The 16,133-nt window shown below is 42.1% G+C and overlaps 1 protein-coding gene across 1 annotated transcript in view; it reads left to right on the forward strand.

The window, feature by feature from the left end:
* LOC309694758 (uncharacterized protein) overlaps positions 1 to 16,133 on the forward strand; it is a 36,678-nt gene that overhangs the window by 13,314 nt on the left and 7,231 nt on the right. The window contains exons 28-53 of the mRNA XM_082514966.1: positions 639 to 1,007; positions 1,356 to 1,709; positions 1,862 to 2,197; positions 2,272 to 2,403; positions 2,490 to 2,642; positions 2,939 to 3,055; positions 3,150 to 3,323; positions 3,444 to 3,648; positions 3,969 to 4,123; positions 4,215 to 4,327; positions 4,434 to 4,515; positions 4,680 to 4,817; positions 5,182 to 5,344; positions 5,486 to 5,601; positions 5,817 to 5,963; positions 6,459 to 6,572; positions 6,723 to 6,839; positions 6,928 to 7,086; positions 7,356 to 7,517; positions 7,972 to 8,134; positions 8,223 to 8,410; positions 8,498 to 8,590; positions 8,709 to 8,913; positions 9,283 to 9,470; positions 12,206 to 12,303; positions 12,600 to 12,784. Coding sequence (XP_082371092.1) covers positions 639 to 1,007; positions 1,356 to 1,709; positions 1,862 to 2,197; positions 2,272 to 2,403; positions 2,490 to 2,642; positions 2,939 to 3,055; positions 3,150 to 3,323; positions 3,444 to 3,648; positions 3,969 to 4,123; positions 4,215 to 4,327; positions 4,434 to 4,515; positions 4,680 to 4,817; positions 5,182 to 5,344; positions 5,486 to 5,601; positions 5,817 to 5,963; positions 6,459 to 6,572; positions 6,723 to 6,839; positions 6,928 to 7,086; positions 7,356 to 7,517; positions 7,972 to 8,134; positions 8,223 to 8,410; positions 8,498 to 8,590; positions 8,709 to 8,913; positions 9,283 to 9,470; positions 12,206 to 12,303; positions 12,600 to 12,784 — 4,426 coding nt within the window. The remainder of the gene's footprint in view (positions 1 to 638; positions 1,008 to 1,355; positions 1,710 to 1,861; positions 2,198 to 2,271; positions 2,404 to 2,489; positions 2,643 to 2,938; positions 3,056 to 3,149; positions 3,324 to 3,443; positions 3,649 to 3,968; positions 4,124 to 4,214; positions 4,328 to 4,433; positions 4,516 to 4,679; positions 4,818 to 5,181; positions 5,345 to 5,485; positions 5,602 to 5,816; positions 5,964 to 6,458; positions 6,573 to 6,722; positions 6,840 to 6,927; positions 7,087 to 7,355; positions 7,518 to 7,971; positions 8,135 to 8,222; positions 8,411 to 8,497; positions 8,591 to 8,708; positions 8,914 to 9,282; positions 9,471 to 12,205; positions 12,304 to 12,599; positions 12,785 to 16,133) is intronic.

Below are 16,133 nucleotides of genomic sequence, written 5' to 3' on the forward strand. Positions count from 1 at the left end.
AAGGTGTATCCATGGGTACAATCATAGAGCAGTATATCCTGTGTATCCATTTAAAAAAACTGAAATTCCTATAGAATATAGTAAATTAAAAAAAAGACTTTTCTGTCATTTAATTTTGTAATCATTACTTAATTACATTTGGTGTGTCATGAATAGCCACTGGGAAGGCCTTATCAGCAATGATACGGATGTAAAACTTATAAAAACACAGTTAAAAGTCTGAATATCTGCCTTCCTTCACATTTTCCAAAGCTGTCCAGTGTGGCGGGATTGGAGTATTTGCCAGGCCGATTCTGGCCCCTCCGTCTTATGTTTGACACCCGTGGTCTAATCCTCTAGATATGACGTCCACCCTTCAATTAAACTCTGAGAGGCTTGCTGTACTTACACTGGGCTAATGAAATCCAGCAGATATCTGCCTTTTAGCTGAAATATTAAACCACCTAATCAAAACTTTGATGCAGCAAAGTATTTGCTCTTCTCAGTTCTGTGTCCATTTGAATATATTTAGGCTACATTGTTGGACTGAGATTTTAGGACTTTGCATACACCTCCTTGTATAATTCACATTTTTTTGTTATTAAATATTTGAACTGAAGGATTTCTATAAATGTAATCTTTTATTCCCTCCTCTGTAGGCTCTCCTGCCTCCACAGACCTCATTCAACGTCTCCATCACTCAGTCTGGCTGTTCCACAGATCTCAGCACTGTCCTGCAGGCTGAAGGAGCACAGAAAGGCAGTCTAAACCTGTCTCTAACTTGTGATCCTCAGCTTAGTCTCCGGGCATCTGTACAGCACTCAATTGAGCCAATAAAGAAGCTGCAATTTCCTACCCACGGAGAGCTATACCTAAACGTCTCAACTGCCCTTCTGCCTGGTGTGGAGGTCGGCCTGGAGGTCGGACGTTGTTTCTTTAGGGGTAACGTAGGGAAAGTCAAGGCTTCACAGACAGAGACTGAGCAGACTTCTTACACTGTTAATGTGAGCAGCTTCTGTCCTCTGCAGGTGAGTAAATCTGTCAGTTGTGTTTAATACAGCTCGTGGAAACCTAAACCAATATGTTGAAGTTGTTGAATCTCGCTGTCACCTTGTGGTGATACATACATACATGTTTCTTTCATCACAGTTAGAAGAACTGGAATTTCCTCTGTAACTCACTCATGTTTATGTTAATGTAGTCTCCACTGAAATACAGTTTCCAGCCCATTAGAAGATCAAACGCGAGCTTGTCATAGCAGCAGAGCAGAACAACTCCACTGATACAGCTACAAGCTTGTAAAGCTATAAAAACATTTTGAAGGGTATTCGTCTCTCAGAAGTAATGATTATGCTCCACCTGTGTTTGTGCCTTAGGGAATGAAACTCCCTGTGTCCCTGGCTCTGCGGGGCTTCCTCAAGGTTATTCCTTGCCAGCTGACTCTGTCCGCCTCTGTGAAGGCGGATAATCAGAACCTCTCTCTAGACATGAGCCAGTCCTGCAGGAGTCCAAACCTCTCTGGGGCCCTTACTCACTCCTTTCTCTGGCTGAGTGGTCAGGGTCTACCACAGATCATTTCTATGGATGCTAGTGCTCCTGAAGGCCCTGAACAGCCTGGAAGTCTCTTCATCAAAGTTGGGACGTGTCACATTAGAGCCACTCAAGTTGTGGAAACCAGAGGACGAACAGAGTGGCTACTGGCTCTGGAGTCTATGTGCCCTCTGTTACAGGTTGGATCTTTTGAATGATTAATAAATCATTTTTGGATTTTGAAAGCTGCATGAATTGCTTGTTTTTGATTTTTCTATCAATACAGTCAAAGACATATTAGAGAAAAAAGGAGTTTGACTGTTGCTCACAATGATTTTTTATTCATTTAAAGGCTAATATAAATGGGTCAGTACAGCAGGATCCTCGGGGTATCTGGACACTCATGCTGGGCACTGATATGGAGGGCAGAAGGGGTTTTCTGAGGCTTAATGCAAGGGCCTGGCCAGAGCTCAGTGTGGATGGTGAACTCAGCCATGACCTTCCTGCTCTCAGAGATGTGCCTAGAAACAGCAGACTGAGACTAAGCACCAGGTCAGGAAAACTACGATTTGACGCCGAAGCCCTCGTTCAGATGGAGGAGTGTGCCGTCACAGCCAGTGGAGCTGTGATGTCCCAGCTGGGCCTGCAGGGGTCGCTGATGTATCACAACAACTGTACAATGATTCAGGTACATACTTAATGATGCACATAGAAAAGTATTACTCATCAGATCTTTAATTACTTCCTGTTTGTTTTTTATAGGAGTTAGGCAGTCCAGACAGGATGCAGGCCTCTGGGTCCCTGGTTGTGTCCTCAACATCTGCTGAATCCCAGCTCTCAATGGCGATCGACAACGCCAGGTTGCAAACTTTAGTGTTGATCAATAAAACCAAGGTGTGGGAATATGTCATAGAAATTCAGGAAGTCTCAGAAAGTTCATGGGACATAAAGATGTCTAATTACTTTTTCTTATGTTGAAGGACGAAAATGAAGCGACTCTTAATCTAAACCACTCTGTGCCCCTGTTGAAGAAGCTGGGTCTCCCGCTAAACGCTGCAGTGACAATGAATTCTGGGAGTCACAGGAATGGTTCACACTTTTACACATTCAACAGCAGTGCAGGAAATCAAATGGTGAGTCCAGAATGAACGCACAAAAACTGTTATTCAGGTGAAATCAAGGACAGCCATAGTGGCTCAAAGCTGCCAAAGACCCAACATATAGATTAATATACCTTTACTCGAAACATAAATAATATAAAACATATATATGGAGACAAAAACAACAGATTAAAGAAAATCAGAGAGCTCAGATGTTTATCTGTGTGTGGTGCTCAGGTGTTAGTGGAAGACAAATGATGAATTAAAATGTGGTATTTCTTTGAATTTTTATAAAAAGTGTTGCTGTTCACATTCTGAATTCTCTGCAGGTAAGTCATGCTGTGTCTGTGGCAAAGACGTCTGACACAGTGAGAGTAAACAGTCATTTTAGACACACAGTGAATTGTCTGAAGAAGCTGGGAGTCTCCGTCAACAACAGCATCCAGGTAGGAGACTAAAAAGGATACATGACCGTATATCACGGCACCTGATTTAACCGAGATGAGCGTGCACTAAACCCTGGATGGTGACTGTGTCCAGGTGGAGTTTGGTTCTGCTGAGGGGAAAGGCATGAGCTTACAGTCCCAGTTTGGTGGTCAGCTGGCAGGACTGAGGCTTAAGATGAAAAATGTTCCCATGACCAAAGAAATAAGAGGAACCATGTGGCACAGCTGGTCATGGCTACACGACAGAGGCCTGCCATCTAATATAGAGGTACCTACCTAATGGTTCTACATACAGACACAATGTTAACCAGAATCAGAACATCCTATTAATTCATGAGATGAATGACAAAAACAAGTTGCTTTCTTCTTTTACTTTCTTCTCTGCTAGGGTCTTTGCTCCATCCAAGGAACCTTCTCTCAGCATCGGTCCAGGGCTCAGCTCACTGTGGAGGGACACAAGCTGCTCACATCTGGCTTGAATTTCAGTGGCACCAATGGACATTTGTCTGTTCTCCTCTCCTACTCTCCTCCAGCTTTCAATCAAACAAGAACTCAATGCCATCTGGACGCCGTCCTCACTGCTCAGTTCAAAGGTCAGACAAAAAGTCGGGTTTAACGTTGTTCTTTTACTTTAGTCATCTATTTTATTTTAATCTTCATCCCAGTTTCATAATTTCATGCACTTCTTGCTTCGTATTTTCCCGTTTGGCTGCTGACCGCTTTTGTCTTAAATCCTATCCATGAAGTGCAATACTGCACAGTGACCAGCAGATGTCAATCTTTTACTTCATAAATTGTTTTATGGCCGTACCTCCTCTCCTGCAGGAGCAAAAAGATGCTTTGGCTAAATGTTATTCTCATGAAGGTGTGAGGACTCAACCCTGAGGCAGTGATGCTCTGATATCCTCCGCAGGTCCTCTGAGGAGCGCCTTATTAGACATTCGAAGCCAGGATTGGAGGGTCAGAGCGGTGGGGGATGTTGGTGGTTGGGGCGCACATGGAGGAACTAAGGAGGCCAGAATCACACTGAAACAGACAGTACAGGGACAAGCCACTCCTGCTTTTCAGGTAAGGTCAGCACGCACCTTTAATCCCAACATCTTCGTTCTTCTGTGCTCGCAGTCTACTCTCATATTGTTATCGCTGAATGTTGTTGCAGGTGGAGGCCTGGGGAAGACTTACTGAGTCACAGCTGAGGTGCTCCATGGCTGTAAACCCTGAACTCAGCACCTCATTTGCACTCATTGTCCAGGGACACCATGTCCCTCATAGGTACTGTTAATACACATCAGTCACTCACTAATTAAAAAAAATTATTGTAAGTTGTCTTTGTGCACATTGTGCACACACTGAAAGTGATAGATGTCCTTTTGTTTAGCAAGGACCTGATGGTGAAGGTGGTCCAGAATATCCCCACAATGCTGGTCTACCTGCCTTCTCAGATCAATGTCCGAACGCAGGCGAGTTTTTCAGTTCTCAGAGGAGCTCCTTTTGCATTTAACTGGAGCTCAAATAGACACACACTCTGCAAAACACAATCTGTGCATCACTGTCCAAATCCTCTGTCAAATTACAAATGCACTGCTTTTGTTTGGCTAGCCTTCTTCTCTCTTTCCGCCTCCAGTTGAACCACTCTCAGTCCACTGTGGTGGGATTGGTGGAGGTGATGTCAGGCAGGAGGAAGCTGTGGGCTGTTGGAGAGCTGGCAGCGATAGAGAGCGGATACAGGCAACTTCTAGAGGTCAAAAACTCGTACCCACAGGTATTTCTGAGCTTAAATGCCTCTTCACTAGGAATACAGTGTGTGCACAAGTTTACTTAAGAGTTTTATCAAGTCACTGGTTACAGACACTTTTCACTGGCAGTGATGGATGGTTGTGCTAGAGGGTTATCATATATTTGCGTCCTATTGTTTATAGACAATAATAATAAAAATAATAATGCAATGGCCTCTACGTTATCAGTGGATGCATTTCGCCTGATTTTGGGAACCATTAAAAAATAAAACTAATGAAAAAATTGACTTTCTGGGTCAAAATCTGAATGTTGTTTCAGTCCACACCCTCAACATGAACCCTCATGTGGAACATGAATGTTCCACATCCTAAATATGATTTGTTGTGTAGTTGAAGCCACTCCCCAGGACTGCTGCAGTGAGGACAGTGTACGAGGCTCGGAAATGGAGCTACCAAGTTCAGCAAGCTGCTGTGTGGGGAAGCCAGGAGTTCAGCTTGTCTGGTCTGTACTCTGCTCCACCAGCACTGGAGATGGGAAACCAGACAATCAGGGGTAACATTTAGTTTTTCAGCAATGCTTGATCTTCGTTGTTTTATCTGCAAAGGCCACGTTAGAACTTAAAGGGGAAAAAGTAAAAGATAAATCATGAAGCTAACTTAAGATGCTGAGTCTTTCTCTCGTCCCTGATGTTAGTTCAGATCACCTGCATCCCCCGTTTGACTAATTTGGATGTGAAGCTGGAGCGTTCGCTAAATGCAGGACTGGATAGTGTTTTGCTGGACTGGATGAGGCATGGACAACTGGAGCAGGTCAGACTGTACAAGCTGTGTCATTACGCGAAAAACGAAATTAAAACAACGTTGATTTCTCTCTGCTATTAGCTTTCCTTCCTCTTTAAACTCTAAAACTGTAACATAACCAAATGGAAATGTGTATGAAATGTATATGGTTATGACAGTAAAACACAGATCATTCAGGCATTAATAAACTGGATTTCTTTTCTGCATTATGGGGTCGTCTAAAGGTCAGAGTTCTGAGCTCGTGGAGTCGCTCGGAGGACATAAATACAACCAAACTGGAGCTGAAACATCCATTCACCTCTGCGCTCAGACACCTGTCGCTGCACACACTGACGCAAAGCTCACGCAGAGACCGACGCAGCAGCCACCAGGTACAACCGGAGCTTCACACAGTTGTCTTATATTTCGTCTGCGATATTGATTTCAATTCAATTTATTTTTATTTAGATAGCGCTGAATAACATAAACAGTCACCTCAAGGTGCTTTATAGTTTAAGGTAAAGACCCCACAATAATAGAGCGAAACCCCCATCATACAACCCCCTATGAGCAAATAATTGGCAACAGTGGGAAGAAAAAACTCCTTTTTAACAAAAACCTCCAGTAGAACCAGGGTGAAGGAGGGGCAGCAAACCAGTTAGGAGTGAGGGGAGAAAGACGGGACAGAAAACAAACTGTGGAAGAGAATCAGAGGTCAATAAAATGACGGATAAACACATAGACAGAATTGCAGTTACCCCTTCAGACTACAGATAAAAGATTTTTACCTAAAGTACTAATAAATGCCAATAAATGTATAAAAACTAACAATGATAGGGGTATAATGTTTGTGTGTGTGTGTGTGTGGGGGGGTTATCTGTATACAGGCCCATTTGTCATGGGACGGTGTGGTCCCTGTCAACGTTTCTCTCAGCCTGAACAAACAGTGGCAAACCAACTCCAGCAGGGGGCAGGCATGCGCTCTGTTTACAGCCCAACAGGTTGGTAAATACTCCGCAAACCTCTCATGAGTCACCAGTCATGTGTGCAGAATAGTCAGGAAGTTTGTGCAGCATCAACTTACTTAATGTGTGTGTGTGTGTGTGTGTGTGTGTGTGTGTGTGTGTGTGTGTGTGTGTGTACGTGCACAGATGGCCGTGTCATCTGTAAAAGGATGTGTCTCAATGGCACATGAGGGGAACTCATTTTTCCAAAATGCAGAATTAAGATGGGACAGCAGGAGCCTGAAGCAAGGCATAAAGTACCAGGTAGTCAGTTTTATGCGCTGAAAGACGTTGACCTTATATGATAAAAGATCAATAAGAACATCTGTTTATGTTTTCTTGATGTTTCCAGAAAGCTCACCGGGGAATGCACAGCCTTCAGGTTAACGTTGGCCTGGACAGAGTCTCTCCAGCTCCCTGTCCCTCACACACACTACTGGCCAAAGTTCAAACCAACCTCAGGGACCGCTTAGAGCACATTGTGCTGCTGGGCCTCTGTCCTCTACAGCCTGTGAGTCCACACATCAGTTCTCACTGCTTTCTTTCTTTCCTCTTCATATTTGGAGACATTATAAATTGTTAAGAATAAGACTTGATGCGGCGATACTGCCGCACCTCATCACTTCTTGTGTTAAACTGGCCGTCTTTGGTCTCGTCGGGTCAAACAGTTTTGTGTTGAGCACTATATATATTCTTTGTTTCCCTTGAATGACCTGCAGAGTTTTTCACTTTCCTCATCTCCTTTCTTGAGCTCTTGTTAATTATCTCTTTGCCTCTCAGACTCTGTCGTGGTCAGGATCCCACAGAGTGAACTCAGGCGAGGAGCTGCTTTACACTCAGTCCCAGCTGGCAGTGACAGGGCGACCGTACCACTGCAGCTTCACCCTCGCCCTTACCAACTCCTCCACTCTTCACGGGACCAACATGTCTCTGTTCTCTGAGGTAAACAACTACAAGGACTTGGTGGGAAATTTAAAATAGTTCAAGTATTGTTAATTTCAACAAAGTTGGAAATTAAAAATACTTTTGTAAAATTGTTGCTGAATACATGACACGATTCACCTGCAGGACCTTTACAGCCCACTCTTGATATTTAATATTGTGAGAAATGGGCTTTTGTGCATATTTCTTTGAGAAGGCAAGAAAGGGCAAGTAGCTACACACACGCATACCGATTTCACTAAGCAAAATTTTGTATTACGACTGCTAAATTTGTACAAAAAAAGAAACGTGTTTCTTCTGTGGAGTTTGGAATCACTTCCTGCAGTCACTGCTGGTTCCTAACAGGGATTCCAGGAAATGATTGAAACATAGTGAGATATTCGACTAGCCTTCTTTTTGTAAGTCGGGGTCCTACTAATTCTAAACATGCCTACATTTGTTTCACGCTTTACAGTCTAGGATGGGTAATTGTAGTGTGGAAGTGAGGGGAAGTGCCCTGTCTCAAATCAAGGGGTCAGGTCTCCAGGTACAGGCCAGACTGGACGGCAGAGAGAAGATCTGGCTGAACGGTACAGTCGAGGGACGATGCCTGCAGACTACAGCCGGTCATATGAATGGTAAATGCAGAAGAACCTTAGCCATGCATTAATGCCAAAATATATCAAAATGAAATCAAATAAAATGAAATTGTCTCTGGCTGTGCAGGTCTAGGCCTCAGTGAGGATCTCACTGTAGCGGTATGTGTGGGTGTAAACCACAGTTTGACGCTAGATGTGCAGAAAAGAAGCGGCAGTGGCACATCCGAAACTCTGGGCAGAGTGTTTCTGGGAACAGCCAATCAGACGCTAATGCTGAGAGCAAGTGGCTGTTTGGAGAGTCTGACTGCAGCAGAGGTGTCGCTAATGGCATGAACACATCCCAGTGTTTGCTTTCATGTGAATGGCCTTTTTAAAAATTGGTTGTTTTCATTCGGTTCACAGCAACGGGCGGACTATTTGAGCTCTCAGATACAGATTAAACTTACGGAGAGAATCAGGGCTTTGCAGCGTCTCCTCGTAGACTTTAGAAGACAGGTAACCACACACACACACACACACACACACACACACACACTGGAATTCTTAATGTAATAACAGGAGCTTTCTTGGATTTAACTGCTGTGCTGTTTCTGTTAATCCCCCACCACTCCAGTCCAGAGACAGTCAGCTGCTGCAGGAGTTGAGCGCTCTGCCTCTCCATGTTTCACAGCAAGCAGAGGCTCTGCTGGGGAAGAAAGAAAAAGGCGTGCTGGCTCTGTGGCAGAGGAGCCCGCTGCGTCACTTCTTGACCGACAGCCTGCCACGCTTTCTGAATCTGCTGCAGCACGCCTCGCTGCTGGGTCAGCAGGAACTTAGGAGTGAGTGTGGAAAGACAGAAAGCTAACCAGAGCTTCAGGAATGATGCATTCCAGTTGTGTGTTCATGATTAATTTAGTTCTGGTGAATAAAGAGATGGCCTTTAGTTTTTGAGCGATTTTGTGCCGTCACCAATTGAATTTCCTTAAGGAACTCCAAACATAAACTAATCTTCTCTCCCTTAACTTATTTACCGGAAGGAAGCATGAAAAGCATCTCTTCTGTCTCTCAAGGCATTATTTAGAAAATTTCTCTTCATCGATGTTCACATCTCTTTTTGTGGTCCCTCACAGTTTCCTGTGAGAGGTTCTGAAATATGTATGCTCATGTGAAACTGAAAACGTGTACCTCCATCCCTCGTTCGGCCTCAGGGCCGCTTACCACTCTGGCAGGTGTGTACCAGGATGTGAAGGGCCAGAGGCTGGAGGCGATGTGGAGGGAGGCTGTTCTGCAGTGGAATGACAAGCTGGTGGAGGTCCATCCTGCTCTGCTGGAGAACCCTCAGCTCAGACTGCTGTCAGAGGCCGGTGTCACCACGCTCAGCATCGCCCTGGATGTGGTGAGAAACTGCACTCTGGTGCCTTTTTAAATGTGCTCGATGTGGTCTTTGACTGGGTTAGACAAACTAAAAACCTTATCAAGGCTGTTGATAAGTGTCTGCCTTCAAATTAGATCAGACAGTTAGTTCCATAAGTTTTTGGACAGTGACAAATTAATTGTCCGCAATTGTAGATTTTGCTTCTGTGCACCACGACAGTGGATTTTAAACCAAACGATTGAAGTGCAGATTTTAGGTTTTTAAGGGGTTTAACGAAAGCATTCACTGTATAGGAGTTACAGCTATTTTTATACTACAGGTTTTCATTTTCAGAAGTTCCAAATTAATTGGACAAAACGAATATGATTTCAAATATAAAGATAGTTTTTAATATTTGGATATTCATCCTTCATACTGCCTGAGGTCTACAACCCATGGACATCATCAAATGTCGTGTTTCCTCCTCCCAAAATGCTCTGGCGGGCCTTTACTGCAGTTGCTGTTTGTTTGTTGGTCTCTGTGCATTCAGTTTGTATTTAAGAACTGAAAAGCAAACATTGAAGCATTGAGGTGAGTTGCCTGATTTGGCCACTGAAGAATATCTGAGCAGAGAGTGTAGCCCTGCACTATTCATCATTCATTTATCCTGTTTCTTCCATCAGCAGTCACATCATCAATAAACACCAGCGATCCATATCCACTGGCTACGGCGGTGTTTCTCTATCCATATGCTTCACATCATTAACTGTTTCTCTCCTTCTCCAGACTTTTCTCTTCACATCATTCTGGTACAAATTAAGCTTGGTTTCAACTATCAATTTTCTTTTATTTTTCCCATAAGTTGCCAGCTCACTTAGACATTTTCTGGCTGAAAACCCAAAGTCTGATCTGGCCTTCCCGTTCTTGAGTTTGTGTTGAGTGTAACCCCGCCGCATGATTCATGTGTCAGGTGTCTCTTGTTTGAAGGCTTTGACAATGATACATCCGCCTCCTCCAGAGTTTTCTTGAATTGCTGTGATGGTTTTCCCGAGCCAAAAAAAGAATTCTGCAATCATCCACTTTAGTTGTCGTCTGCGGTCTCTCAGACCGTTTGGTGTCCAGTGCATTCCTTCTTTTAAAAAATGGACCAGATTTCATATTTGGCTATTCCCAAAGTCTTTTTTTCTCTTTGACAGGTTGATTTTGGGTTTTTGGTCTAATGATGGCCTGAATTATATCACTTTGAGCCTAATATTGAGAGTTCCAGTAAAAAAAATACCAAATGTAAGTTCAACACTTGGATTCTTCAACCATCCATCTTCTTCCACTTATCCAACTCAGAATCATGGCAGGGCTGGAGTCTATCCCAGCTGTCACAGGGTGAGATGGGAAGTACATACTGGACAGGCTGCAAGTCTGTTATAGGGCTCGTACAGAGAGAAAGACAGCCATTTATGCCTACAGACAGTTTAGAATCACAGATTAACCTGGCATGCATGTGAACTGTGGGAGGAAGCTGGAATATTTGGAGAAAAACCACACAAGCATACGGAGATCATACAAACTACAAAAAAAGGTCCCAGCCAGTCAGAGGATTTGAACCCAGAAGCCTCTTGCTTTGAGGTACCAGTACTAACCACTGCACCGCTGTGCCACCCTCACTTGGTATCAGCTCCAGATACCCTGTCTTTGTTTGTCATGGGATCATAACGGAGCAGGCCTCACCTGGCCTTGAAACCGCCTGCCTGTCAAATGCCCAATTGGATTTGAGCCTTGAAATATTGGGGATAATGTATGAAACACGATGTAATTCCTAAACACTTGATGCAGCACTTTTGCTAAACACCCTGAATTAAATGTCTGAGTGAAAGTTTGCACTTCAATCACATCTTGATTGTTCGGTTTAGAATACACTTACATAAAACTCTGACTAAATACTTTCTCACCAAAATAAAATATGGTGAGAAATTTGTTAAATGCATATACACATATATATACATATACATATACATATATATATGTATATATATGTATATGTATATGTACATGCATTTGTTAAATGCATATACACATATATGTACATATACATATATATATGTACATATACATACATATATATATATATATATATATATATATATATATATATACACATATATATAGATATATAGATATATAGATATATAGATATATATACATATACATATATATGTACATATACATATATATATATATAGATATAGATATATATATATATATATATATATATATAGAGAGAGAGAGAGAGAGATAGATAGATAGATAGATAGATAGATAGATAGATAGATAGATAGATAATATGTTATAAAACAGCAAAGTCATTTATATTGGCAAAGTGAGATACGGAAAACATCTGCGTAGTGTCCAGTCTGCTGGGATTCTTCTTCCCTCGCTCCCGTGTGGAAAAAGACAGCTTATGCTTTAGGCTGGCCCATATCACATTTTTATCCTACTACATAATGTTTATTTGATTCATACTTATTTCTTAGAATGTTTTCACATCATAATAAAAGAGAAAGGGCATAATTTCATACATACATTATTAGTATGAAACATAGCAGCTGTATATGTAAAACATAGAGAGGGATAGATTGTTTTGATGTACAACAGTTGCTCAAGTGTCACGATCTCTTACACCCACTCTTCCTCCTGTGCTTTTCACATTGTTCCCATCCATTGTTTCAGCCTTTGCTAAAAGACCTATTTGAACCTGATGAATGTGTCAATGTGTCAATCAGGCAGGCCAGCATGCCTACCACTGGATTGAGACCAGGCTGGCGATGGCTCTGTCTGGAGTCAGAAAACGGCTTGCATCAGTCTACAAATTCTTCCCCAGGTACTACACATATCAGAGTTAAGACAGCTATATCACTGTTTTGTTTTGGGGGGTTTTGTTTTTGAAAATGGTCAGTTTATTTGGGTTCACTGCAGGTACAAACTACACGTTGAATTATAGTCACCGAAATGCTCTCGAAGCTATGTGCACCTAGATGTTCGTAGCTAAAGCTGGACCTGTTTAAACTTAAACAATAACTCGATCAAGAAGTTTAAAGATCAAGTTTTGATCCAGAGTACAACTGATGGATAAAAATGATTCCAGTTGGATTTTTTTCCCTTTGTTTTTCCTTTCAGTGAATGTTCAGTGATTGTGTCGGTGCCGCTGCCACAGCTGCCCCGGTCAAGGACGGCCAACGCTGGGCTGATGGAGATCCTCCTGGAGGAGTGGATCCTGAGACCTCTGCTGACCCTCGCCGCTGTCAGACCCACTGCCGAACTCTACCGCCTCAAAAGGAAGATCATGGACAGCCCCTTCACACGTAAGGCACCGTTTTAATTACTCCGTTTTACACGTTTATGACAGTGCTGTTGATCAATTTTACTGAGACTGCATTGACACAAAGTGTCGAGGTGTCATAAACGCTGATGTTTATTACGGGTGTACAAGTCGTGCTGTTCTCTTTTTTTCCTTTTTTTTCTTGGATCTTTTGTGATTTCCTGGACATTTTTCTTTGCTTAGATGACTTTTGGAAGGCACACTACTTCTGGAAAAGTTCACTCAGTTTTTAACCTTCTCCATTTGTACTTCATGAGTCCCAGAACCTCAAAAAGAACTTGTCACTGTTCCCAGGCTGGTGTATTTCAACTGTACTCTTCTTCTGTCTTTTCTCAGATCTCGTTTGAAATGTTTTATGTGAGGATTTAACTGACAGGTCTGGCAGAGCGAGCCTCAGTATCTGCATGGAAACCAGCTGTAGCAATACCAGCCTGGTAATTGTTGCAAATAGGACCTCAGGAGGTGCTTTTTAGGCACGCTCAGTTGGTATTCGATAACCTCTTCACTTCAGTCCATATAAATATTATTTAAAAGTCAGTAAAGTGTTATGTGCTGTAGGGTGAGAAACAATACCCAGGACAGACTGAATGGGGAAAAGTGAGCATTTATTTTGATTGATGAAGTCTAAAGGACACAGAAATCCAGAGGCAAAAGGGAAGCACAATCCAGAGCTGTCAGAGAACGCACTGGGAGACTAAACAGATGCTCAAAAACTGCAGAGAAAGGCAGAGCTGGAGTACTCATACATGAGGTAAACAAGGGGGGGGTGGACAGACGAGGGTAATGAGATACAGATGAAACCAATAAGGACACAAATGACTAACAAAATAAAACAGGAAGTAACTAACAAGTGCAGAGGTTAGACCATGGATACATGCAGCAGCTTTACACACAGTGAAAGACCAGGATAAACTAAAGAGGGAATCGAATTGTAAACAATAAAAAAACAAAGAAAACTGAATAATCAACAAAAATCTAAAGATCAAAGAACTAAAACCTCTGTGTCAGCACGCAGGACCATAACTGTTAGCTTTGTTTTGTATTATCTTAGATTATTAGATTAAACATCATAGAGGGGTTTTTGTTTTGTTTTGTTCATATTTAATACATCATTCAAAACACTTTAGGTCATGGCTGGAACACATCTGCAACAAATAACACAAGATACCTGATCTAACCAACTTCTAAGTAAATCAGTACTGGAGGCACTTGTCTAAAAACAAATAATGACTTGTACGTTGTAAACATGTAGTAATGAGCATGGAGTAACTAAATATGGAGTTAGACCAGCTATGAGTGGAGGCGTAGGTAAAAAGGGCACTGCATGTCAACATGAAGTATTTATTATTATTATTTCAGCTTCACATTCCTTCCCTTTAGTTTCCATGATGAACGGAACAAATAACATATTTCTGATGACTTCACGCGACTGTTAGCGTGTACACGTGTGCCTTCGGGTGTGTTTTGTCTTTTTGAGCTTATGTTTTGCATTGTCAGGACTTTGTGTGTCGCTCAATGCTGCAGCCAGACTCCTAACGCACTCTAGCGAGCGAGCTCACATCACCCCTACTTTACTCTGTTTTTATTGGCTGCCAGTGGAGTTTAGAATTTCTTTTAAAATTCTCACAGTCGTGTAGGAAGCTAAACGGACACACTCCAGATTACTTCGTGTTAAACACAGTGCTGCTCGCTGTTTTCACTAATATGCTAGTTGGCTCATACAAGACTGAAGACGACGGGGGGTCAGAGCCTTTCGTCCTGCGGCACCGAGGCTCTGGAACAGTTTAACACTCCAGCTCAGTTTAACTGATTAACAGTTCAAAACATTTCTTTTAATCAGGCCTTCTGCTGACATCCTTTTCTTATTCATGTCTTTATTTATGTTTATTGTTTTAATATGATTTTCTTTTTACATTAATCGTGATTTAAGTGTTGTTAACAGCACGTTGAACTTTTACGTGGCAACGCGGCTCGCTACTGGATGTAGAATGAGATGAGGAATATTTGAGAAGATGTGGCTCCCATAAGACTGAGGGTGAATGTGGGACAGAGATTTTTTTAAGCATTACAAACATCCAGGCGCAATGATACAAACGCAGCAATTTTCTCTAGCTTAGAAATGTTCCCTGAATGAAAGAAACGGGAGCATGAGATAGATTTTATATGTGAGTCAAGTTAAAAAAAAATAAGACAAAATAATACAAAAAGACACCGATCATAAAATGGTTTAGATTTTTGATTTAATAACCCTGTAAAACAGTGAGTCCACCAGACCTGCCAACATCGCATCATCATCATCATCATCAACTTTATTTATAAAGCACTTTAAAACAACCACAGCTGACACAAAGTGCTGTACATTGGAACTGTAAAATAAAATTACATGAGATATAAATAAAAAACAAATAAAAGAAGAGTGAAATCATTAATTAAATAACTACTGCATTAAAAAAGAAACTAAGTCTCACTGAGGTTAAAAGCCAAGGAATAAAAGTGGGTTTTAAGACGTGATTTAAAAGTGGACAGAGAAGGGGCCTCTCTAACATGCATGGGCAAATTATTCCATAATTTTGGAGCCACAATAGAGAAGGCCCTGTCCCCTCTGAGCTTCCTCCTGGATCTCGGTACCTCCAGGAGCAGCTGGTCAGCTGACCTGAGAGACCGACAGGGTATGTGGGGATGAAGAAGCTCAGAGAGGTAAGGCGGGGCAAGACTGTGTAGGCATTTAAAAACAAACATAAGAATTTTAAAATTAACTCTAAAAGACACAGGCAGCCAGTGCAGAGAGGCCAGCACAGGGGTTATATGCTCTCTTTTTCGAGTTCCTGTTAGGAGTCGTGCAGCCGCATTTTGAACCAGCTGCAGACGTGAGAGCAATGACTGACTGACCCCCACATAAAGTGAGTTACAGTAGTCCAGGCGGGAAGAAATAAAAGCATGGATCACTGTTTCAAGGTGCTGCCTCGAAAGAAAAGATTTTAGTCTTGCCAGTCGCCTTAAATGATAAAAACTGGACTTCACCACTGCTCTGATTTGGTTGTCCAATTTAAAATCACTGTCCAACTTAAAACCAAGGTCAGTAACAACAGATTTAAAATAGACTTCCAGGGATCCTAAAACAACAAAGAAGGACTCACAGGGACCACTGGGTCCAAACGCCAACACTTCTGTTTTCTTTTTATTAAAATTTAAAAAGTTTCGAGCCAACCAAGCTTTAATGTCATCTAGACATGTCAAGAGAGGTTTTATGGAGATGGCATCCTTGCGTTTTAGTGTCAAATAAATTTGGCAGTCATCGGCATAACAGTGAAATGAGATCCCATGCCTTCTAA

This window comes from Aulonocara stuartgranti, assembly GCF_965226115.1.
Source record: "Aulonocara stuartgranti genome assembly, chromosome: 18".
Classification (NCBI taxonomy): Eukaryota; Metazoa; Chordata; class Actinopteri; order Cichliformes; family Cichlidae; genus Aulonocara; species Aulonocara stuartgranti.